This window comes from Diceros bicornis, chromosome 21 (genome assembly GCF_020826845.1).
Source record: "Diceros bicornis minor isolate mBicDic1 chromosome 21, mDicBic1.mat.cur, whole genome shotgun sequence".
NCBI lineage: Eukaryota > Metazoa > Chordata > Mammalia > Perissodactyla > Rhinocerotidae > Diceros > Diceros bicornis.
Window position 1 is genome coordinate 20,051,161 of NC_080760.1, and position 13,654 is coordinate 20,064,814.

The window sequence follows — 13,654 nt, forward strand, 5'->3', positions numbered from 1 at the left end:
TGATGGTAAATGGAAACCTTGACCTCTTTCAAACTGTCTGCCTTATCTACTCTTCTCCATATCTCTCTTCCTCAAATCTCTCCAACTTTAATCATCATCATCATCATCATCATCATCTGTATCTAACGTTTCACTAGCACTTGCAATGTATCAGGCAACTTGGTGAGTGCTTTACATATGTTGACTTCATTTAATTCTCTCAACAGCCTCCTGTTAAAGATAAGGAGACTGAGGCTCAGGGCAGTTGAGGAACTTGTCCCGTGGTTGGTAAATTATAAAACTGGGGTTTAAACCAAGGTAGTCTGGACCCAGAGCTCATATCTTAACAATTCTATCTGGCACTGCTTCATGTACCTGGTTCCAAGAATCCCCTGAGATGTTAAAAATTTCTAAAAACCTGCATCTATTCTCTTGAGGGCTTAAAGAATAGTAAGACTCCATTCAGGAGCATTTTTAGTCATTTTGGGTTGCTATAACAAAATACCATAAATTGAGTGGCTTAAACAACAGAAATTTATTCCTCACAGTTCTGGAGGCTGGAAGTCTGAAATCAAGGTGCCAGTATGGTTGATGTCTGGCGAGGACCCTCTTCTGGCTTGCCAACAGCTGTTTTCTTGCTGTGTCCTCACATGGCAGAAAAAGAGAGGGCTTCCCTTTCTTATAAGGACACTAATGTCGCCATGGGGGCTCCACTCTCATGTCCTAATTACCTCTCAAAGGCTCCCACCTCTGAATACCATCCTACTAGGAGTTAGAGTTTCAACATATAAATTTGGGGGGACACAAGCATGCAGTCCGTAACACTCAGCATCAGTGACTTCTCTTCAGTGACAGTCTATTCCAATTTCCATTCCTCTCGAACAGTCCTCCCCTTCCTTTGAGTGCCCAGGAAGGACAGGAACTTTGGGATGAAATGCAGTACCACCAGAAGTGGCCCAGTTGGGGACATTTAGGGCTTCAGGAAGTGGGACTGAAATCCTCTCCCAAAGGGGAGGAAAGGCTGGGCAGCCGAGGCCTGGGTCTCTGGGAGCTTCCACCACTGCAGCCTCATCTGCTCCAACCAGATGGAGCCGCAGAACAGCAGGAAGTCAGGGCAGCCTCATAACAGAACCAGCTGAGTAGGACTTTGCCATTTCCATAGGTCCCTGCTGTGCCCTCGGAACTGGCAAGAGAGGGCCGGACACCCAGGCCCCAGCTAGATGGGAGGGGCTGATGTAACTTGGAGACCACACAGACACCAGGGCTCACTCCTGCTACCCCAGCCCTGATCTTCTGAGCAGGAAGGGGGGTTAGGTGCAGGATGGAGTGGGTAAAACCTAAAAGTCTCACTTTGGTGGATCTGTATTCATCAATGGGAAGTGTGTCTTAGGTCCACGCCCTAAAGATACCAGTGTGTGTGTTCTGCCTCAGACAGGGATGACTTGGGACCTGTAAGGGGGGAGAAGAGGATTGGTGAGTGGATCCAGTTGTGGAGAACTAGGGATGATATAAGCAAAGGAAAAAGATAGGGCCTGACACATACATGAACTTTTGTTTTGGTACCCTGCATGCTTTACTTAATTCCTGCTCATCTTTTCTAGCAGCAGTGTCCTTGTTAAACGGATGTTCAGGCCCATGGAAGAGGAGTTTGGCCCAGCACCTTCTAAGCAGATGAAAGAAGAAGGGATGAAGCGAGGTATCTCCCCTGTTGGGGCACTCCACTGGCGTTGCTGAAGTAACCCCTCCTTCCGTCGGGGTTGGTGGGGGCGTTTCACCAAGAAGACCCCTGTGGTTCACTGCGGGCTGGGAGAGTCTTTATTGACACAGGAAGTCCACAGTCTTCTCCTTTGCTTTAAACACTGTCCTTTTAAACACCTTAAGCAAACGTTTATTCTTTCTGGACACTGGTTCTTTCTTTTGCCTTGGGAGAAGTGTAGTGAATATACTGACTCATCCAGCAGTAAGATACAAGATTTTTAAAGAAATGCTTGCTGTGTATGTGATAATAGCATCTCATAAGCACCAGCAATTGAGAGTTAATTGTTCAATAGATGAAAATTATTAATCTCACACAAATAAATGAACCTGTTTTCTATGACATCACCACGTATTCATTTTCTCCCAGTCAAGGGTCTTATTCCACTTCACCAAGAAAGTAAGAAACGAAGCCTGAGCGTGTCAATGTCTTGCTTATGATGCTGTCCAGAACTCACTGCTCTTCCTCCGAGTAAGAGGACAGTGATGAGGGTGGCAGTTTTTCCTCCATATCCTGCTGTAGCCAACACCAGGAGCTTCCAGAGACCTTCAACTTTTACAGCACTGGACTTTTTTAATGAGTCAGGTTGCCATTTAAATATAGCCACCATCCGCACAGGCTTGAGTTTTTTGTTATTGAGAAATTTAATTTTTTTCCTAATTGTTGAAATGAGATTGGCCTACTGGTCAAGGGTATCCCCTCTGAAGCCTCGCTCAGCCATGTGGAGTTGTGTGACCTTGGGAAGGTCCTCGGCTCCTTGGAGTACTCATTTGTAAAACAGGGATGACACTGAGTACCTCTCTCATAGAGTCACTGTGAGGATTGATGAGTTAGTGTGTGTAAAACACTTACGTCAAATGCCTAGCACACAGTAAGCACTCGTGTTCACTATCATAACTATTAGTTTTATTATTAGGCTGGATCTAGTTAAGGTATATTAATTGTGAATAGGTAATTAGTGTTTCAAAATGGAAAGAACAGAAATAGCTGGGTAGTATTAATTACGTTAGCAACATTTAAACCTTTAAAAGATTTTCCGACTTCACAGGCTCATCATCAAATATTCAAGTGCATTTTGATGTCCATTCCTGCATGCCTTTTATATCTGAAACTTTGCAATGAGGGCAGAGTTATATGAAAATCAAGAATCACACAGGCAAAAGTAAGCGTAGCTTGTATCCATATGGTGCGTGCTGGCTGCTCCAAAGGTTGTGCTTTTTAGATTATTTTGAGATGGTGAAGCCAGTACAAAAATTGCCACTAGGAATTGTATTGGGCTGTGATGAAAAGCAAGCCTGTGGCCTTTGAAACATCTGAATGGTAGACACATGAGGGCGCTGTAACCTACCAGCAATAGAGAACAGTCTCCCAGGAGTGGCTTTTCTTTGGAAAGGACAGTGGAGTTCCGACTCTGAGCTGGTCTTTGACAAGCACAAGGAATCAGGGTCGCTGACAGTTCCCATTGTTTATTTGCTAGAAGTTCTCCAGGAGAGAAAATGACCGTAATTATCACCAATGCCATTATTTGTTGTTTTGCTTTTGTAGCCACTTCTCAGGGTGGCTCCGTGGGAGTCATTTGGGGCCACCCCCTGTGGCTGTCTGCCTTTGTCTGCACAATATCTGGGGTGCGTGATGGTAGTTATTGCTGTCCCTGGCGGAGCGATGATTATGAGTGCTCTGCCACAGACACACAGATGATGAAAGCTGACTCCCTGGGCAAGCCGTGGGGGTGTGCTGTAAGCCCAGCATGAGAGTGTGGCAGTCAACAAGCCCAGCAAGAAAATGGGGGCACTGCCCTGAGGGTGTCTCTCCCACAGCCCATCAACATGCCACCATACCGCCTTTAACCCTTTCCAGAGACGCCTGCAACAAGATCAGCAGCCACACTGTATCAAAGACAATGATTTTAAAAGAAGAGATTTGTAAATCCAGTGGAAGCAGTCCTCATTTTAATAGAACATGACTTGGGGTTTCCTTAGGGTCAGCTTGCTGGAAATTGTATTTTTCTGTTGGGGGCTGTGGGAAGAAGTTATAGAATGTTCATCTGTAACAGCCATCAGTGGGTTGTTTTGTTTTGTTTACTGTAATTTTTCTCATCTAGTTGTATTTGAGGTCCTATGGTCTCATTATTTCTCATTATACTGCTAACATTGAGTCTTTCTGTAGTGCCATTAGGTCACTAGATCATTTCAGCTGAAATGAAGGCTATAAAATGTTCCTTCCAAAGGACAAAATTTGGAAATTCTTTAGAGACACATCAATATGTTTATTTAATTGTTATTTTATTTTTATACTAGGTAAAGAGAAGAAACTGTGCAATACTTTTTTTTTTGTCATACACCAACTGAACATCGGCTGGCTGCAGAAACAAAATGCAGGCAGAACTCCTGTGCACCCATGTAGACTATGCCTTTATAAATCAGGCGCTGTAATAAAGTCCTTAGGAATTGGGGTGGAGGGGGAGGAGGAGTGGGAGATTTAGTTAGAGCTGATTTTATTTCTGGCTCCAACTTCATTCTTCAGGTGGATGGCGACAGTAGCTCAGTTGGTATCTGATTGTAGTCAAGATCCAGGCTCAGCTGAGTGTTTTGACCTGTGCATTCTTCCTATAGCGGCTGGGTGCATGGGGCTTCATCCTTGGCAATCTTGCTTCCCTCTGAAGGAAGAACCAGAAGCCACATCACTGGGAAGAGGGAGAGAGAAATGGCAGTCAGCTCTCTGGGGCTGGAGGGTCGCATATGAATGGCAGTTCCCAGTTCTTTCTGGGAGCTAAGCCCCAACGAGGTTGCTGTTAGGAAGGTACAGGCAGGGAGGACAATGGTGGAGCATCTTCATTCTCTGAGGCTGGGTTTGCGCATCTCTAATGATACTCGGGGTTCCTAGCATCTCTCATATCCTGTGTATTGTCAAATTCAGAATTTTATGTTATAGAGAAATGAACAGAAAGCTGCATTCGCCTTCTCTGGGGGCACTAGAATCACGACAGTCACTTCATGAGAGCATCCACTGATTGAGGAATGGGTGCTTGCTGTGTGCCAGGCACTGTGCTAAGCGTCTCACATGGATGGTATTTCATTTAACCCTCACAGCAGGTGTATGAAGGAGATATTATTATTATCCCTGTTTTACAAAGAAAACCAAGGCTTGGAGAGGTTAAAAGACCTGGACCCCACAGCAGGCTGAACTGGGGTCAAAACCAGACTTGTCGTGTTCCTCAACTTGCCTGTGACACACACTGTCTCCCTCCCAGGCCTTTGCACATGTTGTTCTGTCTGCCTGGAGTTTGCTCTCCCTGGCTTCTCTTTCTCCCCGCCCTCCCCACCTCCCTTGCCTGTGTTGAGACCTACACATCCTTCATAACTCGGATCTTTCCTTCAAGGTTACCTTCGGGGAGCCCCACCCTACCCACCCCGCTGAAAAGCTCAGGCCCCTATAAGCACTCTCTCATTTCTTTTTCATTCATGACTCTTATAACTCCATCTGGTTGTCCGCGTGTTTGAGGAATGCCTGCCTCTCTAAGGGACTGCAAACTCCTTAAGGGCAGGCTGTGTCTTAACTCGTTGCTCCTAGCACACAGCCTGGGACCTAGGGGCCCAGCAAAGGTCACAGAAAGAGATGTCTCTTTATAGATCATGTCATACAATGACCTTGAGAAGTTTAAATGTGAGCAATGTGTGAAAGCATCTTAACAGCCTGTTAGGTGTTACCCAATTGTCAGTTTATTTCGTCGACCCACTCCTCAACAGTCCCTAGCCGCAGATTGTCTATGGAGGTGCCTCATCACCTTGTAGGATGTTGTCTAGGTCGGGGGTTCGAGACTTAGTGGATAATGTCAGACTCCCAACACCTGTGTGACAGGAAGCAGTCTCCTGTGGCAGTCTTGTAGGCTCCTCAGTCACGGCTTCCCTCCGCCTTCTCTTTCAGTGCTTTTGTACGTGAGGAAGGAGACTGACGATGTGTTTGATGCTTTGATGTTGAAATCTCCCACGGTGAAGGGCCTGATGGAAGCGGTAAGCAGTGAACCCTTTTCCACCTCCAGGAAACCTGTTCATATTCTCCTGAGCTGGGATCCATTTATTAAAATGCAGCCTTTGAGATGGCTCCAGAATGAGCTTTATAAAGGAAAAGAAAAAGCAGAGATTTATGGGGACACAGATCTCCATGCTGTCGTGGCTTAGAAAACTGAAAAACTGCCAATTCCCTGTCAATTTAAGCCTAATCAGAGTAAGATGCCATAGAGGATGGTTAAACTATGAGTTTCCATTTGTCTCTTTGCATGAAACCAATTAAATATGTTGACTTCCAAATAAGTAAAGAAGAAAAACAATTAGGAAGTATCTTGCTAGTTGCGATGGTGTAATCCAAAATAAAAATTTAACTTCTTTTGGTTAAGAAAAAATATATATTGCAGAGTTATAGTGATTTAAGTAAGATTCTGAATTCCCTCCCTCCCTCCCTTCTCCTCCCCGACTTAGTGTAGCATTATACAACCTGGGCTCAGGAGAAGTTCTTTTATGTTTTATCCATATATTATCTGTCTGAATATGGCTTAAATATGACTCTACTTTTAATATGATTTCTAACTTGCTCCTGCCTTATTTTTTTCCTGTCCAACTATGTTGTAGAGGATCCAGGTTTTTTGTAGTGATGGAGACAACAGGGCTGCCAGGGGACAGTCCAAAATCATTTGTTGGTCTGGAAAACTGCTACATTGACAGCATCTTGGGTTATGGGGTGAAAAATTAAAATGTAGAAGATAGTGCCTATTGGTGGAATCACACAATATGTGGCCTTTTGTGGCTGGTTTCTTTGACTTAGTGCTTTTGAGGTTCATTCATGTTGTAGTATCATCAGTACTTCATTCTTTTTTATGATTGAATAGTACTCTGTTGTGTGGATATACCACATTTGGTTTTTCCATTTATCAGTTGATAGACATTTGGATTTTTTCTACCTTCTGAGTATTGTGAATAGTGCTGCTGTAAACGTTCATGTACGAGTTTTTGTTCGAACACTTGTTTTCAATTCTTTTGGGGATATTTCCAGGAGGGGAATTGCTAGCCAGCCTCAAAAGGCCATATTGTATAACTCAACTTATAGGAAATATAAAAAGAATAGGCAAGTTCGTAGACACAGAAAGCAGATTAGTGGTTGCCAGGGGCTGGGTGAAGAGGGAATGAGGAGCGACTGCTTAATGAGTTTCCTTTTAGGGTGATGAAATTTTCAGAACTAGATAGTCCTGATGGTTGCATGACATTGTGAATGTACTAAATGCCACTGAAGTGTACCCTTTAAAATGGTTAAAATGGCAAATTGTATGATATGTAAAAAAAAATTATTCATTGTTCATCTGAAACTTTAAAAAGAAATGCACAGGAATGTTACCACCGCAGATTTTACACTGCCCCTATGGTTGGCATTATTAACAAGTCCCCAGGGCATCCAGGACCACCCTCTAAGAAACACTGAAGGAGGGCTTAGTAATCTTTCCTATTCCACAGGATTTTTCATTAGAATGGAGTTAATTGTTACTGAATCTACTGTGCATAAAGGAAAAACAAAAACAGAAATGAACACAGCAAAAACTATGATCTATATCTCTTCAAATGAACCATAATTTTAAAAATGACCCCAAAATTGCCAGAGGTAGACACATGAGCTAGAGAAGCCTATAAAATATTCAGGCCTCTTTGGGGTCCTTTGGACAAATTTCATGCCCCCAATCTGGCCTTTAAGATCATGTTACTGAAACTGACTTACCTAGGACAGTGGTGAATATGAAAATCCCCTTAGCAGTTGTCTCACATGTGTGTTTGCAGAACTCAACCCCAGATTCTGATTCTGCTGGACGGGAGGTGGGGTGGTGGTGGAGGATCAGGAGTCTGTATTTGTAACAAGCTCCTCAGGGTGTTCTGAGATCAGCCAGGTGTGGGAACCTCTGATCTAGACCAACCCTGAACTGATTCATCATACTATGATTCATTACGCCTTCTTCCTTGGTGTCTTCCTGTCCTGCCTGTGACATCTGGCCAGTTCCACAAGTGTTCTATAGCAGTGGTCTCACTGGACCACAGTGGGGTTAAATGTCACCTTCACTCCCACCCAAACAGCCACCCAGCATCCTCTGGCTGCACTCCCCGCCACAGCAGAGTCAAGCTTTTAATCCCTTTTAGGGGAGCTCGTTACACCTGCCTTGCTTTGCTTAGCTGGGGGCGTGGGGAGAGTAATGCATAGCGTCCTTGGACCTTGTAAGCTGTAGAGAGGTCAGCTTCTCTAGGCTGGCTCTGTTCAGATTCTTTACGGCAAGTTTGACTTCACCTCTCCTTTATTAAGCCTCGCAAGAAAAAGTTTAATTAAAGCACCAACACAAGCTATCTCCTTGCTGCCTAAGTTGTGCAAATGGGAAAGCAGGGCCAGAAAAGCTCCTTTGGGCTCCTCGGCGGGTGCAGTCTGGGGGTGAATTCTGAAGGAACAACAGTAGCAGCCCCTGCCATTGGGGGGCAGCCATGAAGGACAACAGGTTCTATCTCAGTGAAGCCGTGAGCACACCGTGAAGTGAGAAGGCAAAATTGTGAAGAACCCTGGATCCTGCTCACTGTAGTTGTACTCTAAGTTTATTTCTTACCCCACCTGGGGGGGTAAGAAAGGGCTCTCTCTAGGGTCTGGGTTCTCTGAGGACCAGCACCTCAGTAGTGTACGACATTTTACGGCCCTGACACTTACCAACACACACGTGTGGAGGCAGCGTAGCCGAGGGAGCCCAGCACAGAGGCTTTGGGCTCAGAAACCTGCGTTCAAATCTTGACTGTGCTGGGAGCTGGCCCCGTGGCTTAGCGGTTATGTGCACGCACTCCACTACTGGCGGCCCGGGTTCGGATCCTGGGCGCACACCAACGCACCGCTTGTCAGGCCATGCTGAGGCGGCGTCCCACATACAGCAACTAGAAGGGTGTGCAACTATGGCATACAGCTATCTACTGAGGCTTTGGGGAGAAAAAGGAAAAAAAAAAAAAAAGGAGGAGGATTGGCAATAGATGTTAGCTCAGGGCCGGTCTTCCTCAGCAAAAAGAGGAGGATTGGCATGGATGTTAGCTCAGGGCTGATCTTCCTCACACAAAAAAAAAATCTTGAGTGTGTCTCTTACTAGCTGGGCAAGTTCCTTAATTTCTTCTTCATCCTTAAAATGGAAATAATAATAGTACCTACCTCACAGGGTGGTTGTGAGGATGAAACGAGACACTTCAAATATTAAACCCTCTGCCTGATTCCTAGGTACCCAATAAAGATTAGCTTTTGTTACTAAACCATTGTTTTGAGTAGCAATCAGAGCTAGAAAAGTCACAGTGTGACAATTTCCTCCTTTTGCTCAGATTTTGGATTTCTCAAATAATCAGCTTCTTAGAGACGCTGTCCAAAAGATAGAAAGTCATCTTGGCTGGTGATTCCATTACATAATTTTCTGCTAATTTGGCATTTCAGAGGAGGCATGGAGCTGTGGAAATGGTGCAGGTGACTGGGTCTGAGACTCTGGAAGTTATGTGGAGAGTTCCCCTCCTGAGTCTAGAGGCAGAAGGCTGCTTCCTAGAAATGATCTTGATGCTCCACAGTCCAAGGCCCCACACTAAACGAAGTCTCAAAACAAGTAGGCAATGGGACCCCAACCTCCATGCTTTATTTCAACTCTTAATTTTAAAATAATATCATCATGTGTGGGGTTTTATGTTTTTTAACAAAGCCACATTAACAAAAAGTCCCTAACTTTTAAGAAAATATGTTTAATCAAGAGATATTATACTTGACCTCAAGCCATCACTTTGAACCCTGTCACTGGTTGAAAATGGCTTCTCATAAAAACAGACACAGTCCCCCACTCATGGTGGACCTAGCATGTCCTGTGGGCCTAGGGTGTTGCTTCTCTAAGTGGGAGATTCTACTGGAATCTCTTAGGGCACTTTTCAATGATGTCATCCCAGAGCCCCATGCTTGACCTTCAGAATCAGGCTCTCTGGGGGCAGGCCCAGGCATCAGCATTGGTAACAAGCTCCCTGGTTGACCTTGAAGCACACTAAAACTTGGGAGCCTCAACTTGGTGTGTACCTTTGCTGGAAACTAGTGTTAGGGTCTGATTCTGCCCTAAGGTCCTATGTGCATATTCACTTAGAATGGGAATAAACCCCCTTATTATACTCTTTTGGGTCAAAGGTCCTGTAAAAGTCCTTTGGAGCAGGGGAGTGGCCCTGCAGGCTATTCCTTGTGCATAGCCCCAGCCCTGTGGGTTTTGGAAAGTGGCATGGATCTAGGCTACCTCCTTCATCCTTCATCAGCAGACCTCACAACTTCAAAGGTAAAAGTGCGCCTTGTGTCAAGTATGTGTGTGTATCTGACAATTGTTTTTGAAATAGAAACACTTGCTTCATATCAATATTCGTATTGTTTTATTCTCTCCCTGAACTAGTTGTTGAAAGGTTGGTTGTGCCTCAACTTCTTCATCTGTAAAATGGAGTCACTCAGAGCATTAAATGAGTTAACACAAGCATCAGTAGATATTAGCTGAGCAGATGATGGCAACGACATTGGTGACAATGCAGCTGCTTCCACAGCAGGAGGATTTGGATTGCTTTCCAAATCTCTTCTCTTACATCTCCTGCTAAACTCCAGATTCCCTATCCCAGGCACCTGACCTATTCCCCGGTCAGGCATTATTTAGATGTAAGAGAAAATCTCTACTGGAGGATAAAGAACCAAAAAAAAGTCTTCCATTTTTTCCCTTAAAAAAAAATAATTGCTGGCAATCAGTGAAATGTTGATTTGTCACGGAGACAGAATAGAACAGTGTCGTTGCCCTTCCTTCAGATGGGAACTGAGATCTGAGTCAGAAGGTGCCACATCAGACAGATTTATTGAACAGTGTGGAGATGGTGACCGTGTTCCTACAGCCTACACAGATTTCCTAGAGCCTGTAAGTCAGGTCACTTAATAGGATGGAGTACTTCTGTTATCTAGAAATTGGGTTGTTTTTGTACTCAACAGACATTATACTCTCTCTTGAGATAATATTACTGAGTCTGCCTTAAAGACGTGTTCTGTAAGACCGAGGTCTCAGGGCCCCCTGTAAGCGCATGTGCAGTAGCATGTAGAGAAAAGAGGGGACGGGAGACTTGACTGACTTGGGGTCAAATCATTAATGTGTAGTCTTGAGCATGTCAATCTCAGAATCTTTGGTTTCCTTCCTTGCAAAATGTGGACAATGGCTACCTTGAAAAATTGTTTTATTGGTACTACCTTTGACCTCTCACTGTCTTAGAAAGAACTCTTTGACCACAACAAAGAGGAATGGAATTATTGTTTCATCTATGCCAAATTGGGCCACTTTTCTATAGGACAGACTAGGTGATTCTTCCTATTCACTGGTCCTGAACCTCCCAGACCTTCATTTCACATGCCAGAAAATCATTATCTGTACAGATCTAGACACCTAGATAGAAAAAGAAAACAGTTCTCTGTCGCCAGATGTTACTGAATATTCCCATATTTGATGTCATTTGGATGAACTAGAATGTTTCTCTTTTCATCTGTGTGTTTGGTATCATGTCAATCAAACTATCCATATAACTTTGAGGATTCACTTTGGCTTCTTCATTCTTGTAGTTAGGGTTTAAACTTGCTTACAGACAAGAATTTGGTGATGATCATGATGGTAGTGGTGGTGACATGAATTTTCAATTTTTTTTGGCATTGTTGAGTGATTTTGCCTAGTAATCTGACAAATAAAGGAGCTCCAGCCACTGTGGCCCCTTGCTAGTCCTTGAGCCCACCAAGGCTCCTCCTCCCTCAGGGCCTTTGCACTTGTTCTTTCTGCCAGGACTGCTCTTCCTCCATATCTGCAAGGCTCCCTCTCTCACTTCCTTCAGGCCTCTGCTCACACATCCGTTTGTCAGATGGGCCTTCCCAGGCCACCTACAGACACAGCATCTCTATCACTGTTCCTTTACCCTTCGTAGCATTTATCACCACTCGACATAGTTAACATTTGCTAGATGTTTGTTGTTTCTCTCTTCCCAAATAGAATGTAAAGTTCATGAGCACAGGACTTTGTCTCTTGTTGTCTTCTGTGTCCTTGAGCATAAATATTTGCTGATTGAATCGAGCATCTGCTGTACATGTGCTGCCATGCTGAGTGCTCTGGGCAGCCTGATTTCACATGCACTGCTTCATTTGATCCTCACAATATCCCTGCGAACTTGGCAGGGTAAATGCCCCATCATCACCATTTTACAGATGTGGAGACTGAGGCCCAGAGAAGGGGTTTCCCAAGGGCTGATAGCTCCACAGAGTGGTGGAGCCAACTTAAGCCTTCTAGCAACTTAAGTCCAGTTAGGAAGATGTCCACATATGAAAAGTTATTACAAGAAGAATGAAGTTCCAAGTCACAGCTCACAACAATGAAAGGAAAGAAGATGAGGCAGTAATAAGCCATCAGGCAAGAGTAGTATGTGTAGTGGTTGATCCCACACAGTCAGGGGTCAAATCCTGGCTCTGACACTGATGAATGGTGTGAACTTGGGCACATTACTCAACCTCTCTATACCTCAGTTTCATCATTTCTGAAGTGAGAATGATAATAATTTGGGATATTATTATGAGGACAATGATAAAATGAGATACAGGATAGTTGTAAGGATTAAATGAGTTCATATATAAGGTGCTTACAGTAGCACAGAGAAATACTCTATAAATGAATGTCTATATATTAGATGACTGTAAATGCTATGGGTGGGGAGGCAGATTGGGATTCCTCCAAGCCCAAGGGGCTAGAGAAAGGGGCAGGGATGTTTTCTTCTGGTGAAGCTTGCTGATGCATATAAGGAAAAAGGTCACCCATGACCCAGTGGCACCCTCTTCTATCCAACTGAGTTGTTCGTGCATGGAAGTGAAGGCCTGTCCTCCCTGATTCTCCTGACAGGTCAAATGCAGCACCCAGGCAGAGTTTGCAAGCAAAAGTCCTTTTCTCTTTAAACGTGCATCTTAGAGCCTACACTGAACAGTTTATAACTCCAAATAAAAGTCCCAGCTTCCAGAGCAGGCAGTCCTGTTGGATGCCTCTAAATCAGGCAGACTGAGTCCTGCAATGGTGAAAACCAGTGGGAATCTCTGAGTTCTGCTTATCACATATCTGAAGTTTCTGGGCAAAGAGAACTCTCCACAGAGTTAAAGTCTAAAAATTACAGGTCATCAGACAACCAATAGCACATTGAAGAGATACATCCAAGACCTAGGGTCCTCCTGGATGTCAAGGAAGTCTTTAAAAATATTAATAGTGGGCTTTTAAAACTTATGAGAGTATATGCTCTGTTCAGACAACCTGAGGAAAAAGAAAGTACTCCTAATCCCCCTGTTCTGAAAGCACACACACAAAAGACAAGGGCTCCCAATCCCCCATCCTGAGAGAACCATCATGAGCACATGCTTTCCGTGCTTAGAAGGGGGCGTTGTATGGTGAGATCGTCCAGAAGGACAGAAGGAATCCTTCTGTAAGCCCCCCACAGATGGCCAGCTTCCTCCACATAATAGCCTTGCACATTCTCACTTCTTTCCAGGGTTCTGAATTTGGCAGACCACACTTCCTTGCCTCATTTGGAGGCAGAGGACGCTGTGTCAGTGTGGCATATTATCAAGCTGTCTTTGCCTTTGACCACTGCACTGAGGGTAGGACTTTGCCCTCCTGCAGACCGTTGCCCTCGGCCTGATGCACATGTGTCAACTTTGCCCATTGCTTCTTAGTACTGGATGGGGTCCCTTGGTAAGGACGGGGGCCCCTTGCAAACAATCTCAACGTGCCCATTTTCTCTAACAGTTCAGAATCTGAAGCCAGACTGCCAGCTTGTTACCTTTCAAATCCTGTCTCTGCCCCTTACTAGC

The 13,654-nt window shown here is 44.5% G+C and overlaps 1 protein-coding gene across 5 annotated transcripts in view; it reads left to right on the forward strand.

Moving 5' to 3' along the window:
• Positions 1 to 13,654, forward strand: part of GRHL2 (grainyhead like transcription factor 2) — a 157,810-nt gene that overhangs the window by 133,551 nt on the left and 10,605 nt on the right. For 4 of the 5 annotated variants that reach the window (XM_058564731.1, XM_058564733.1, XM_058564734.1 and 1 more), the window contains 2 exons: positions 1,581 to 1,675; positions 5,660 to 5,745. In XM_058564731.1, coding sequence (XP_058420714.1) covers positions 1,581 to 1,675; positions 5,660 to 5,745 — 181 coding nt within the window. The remainder of the gene's footprint in view (positions 1 to 1,580; positions 1,676 to 5,659; positions 5,746 to 13,654) is intronic. The other variant, XM_058564732.1, reaches the window with a different exon arrangement.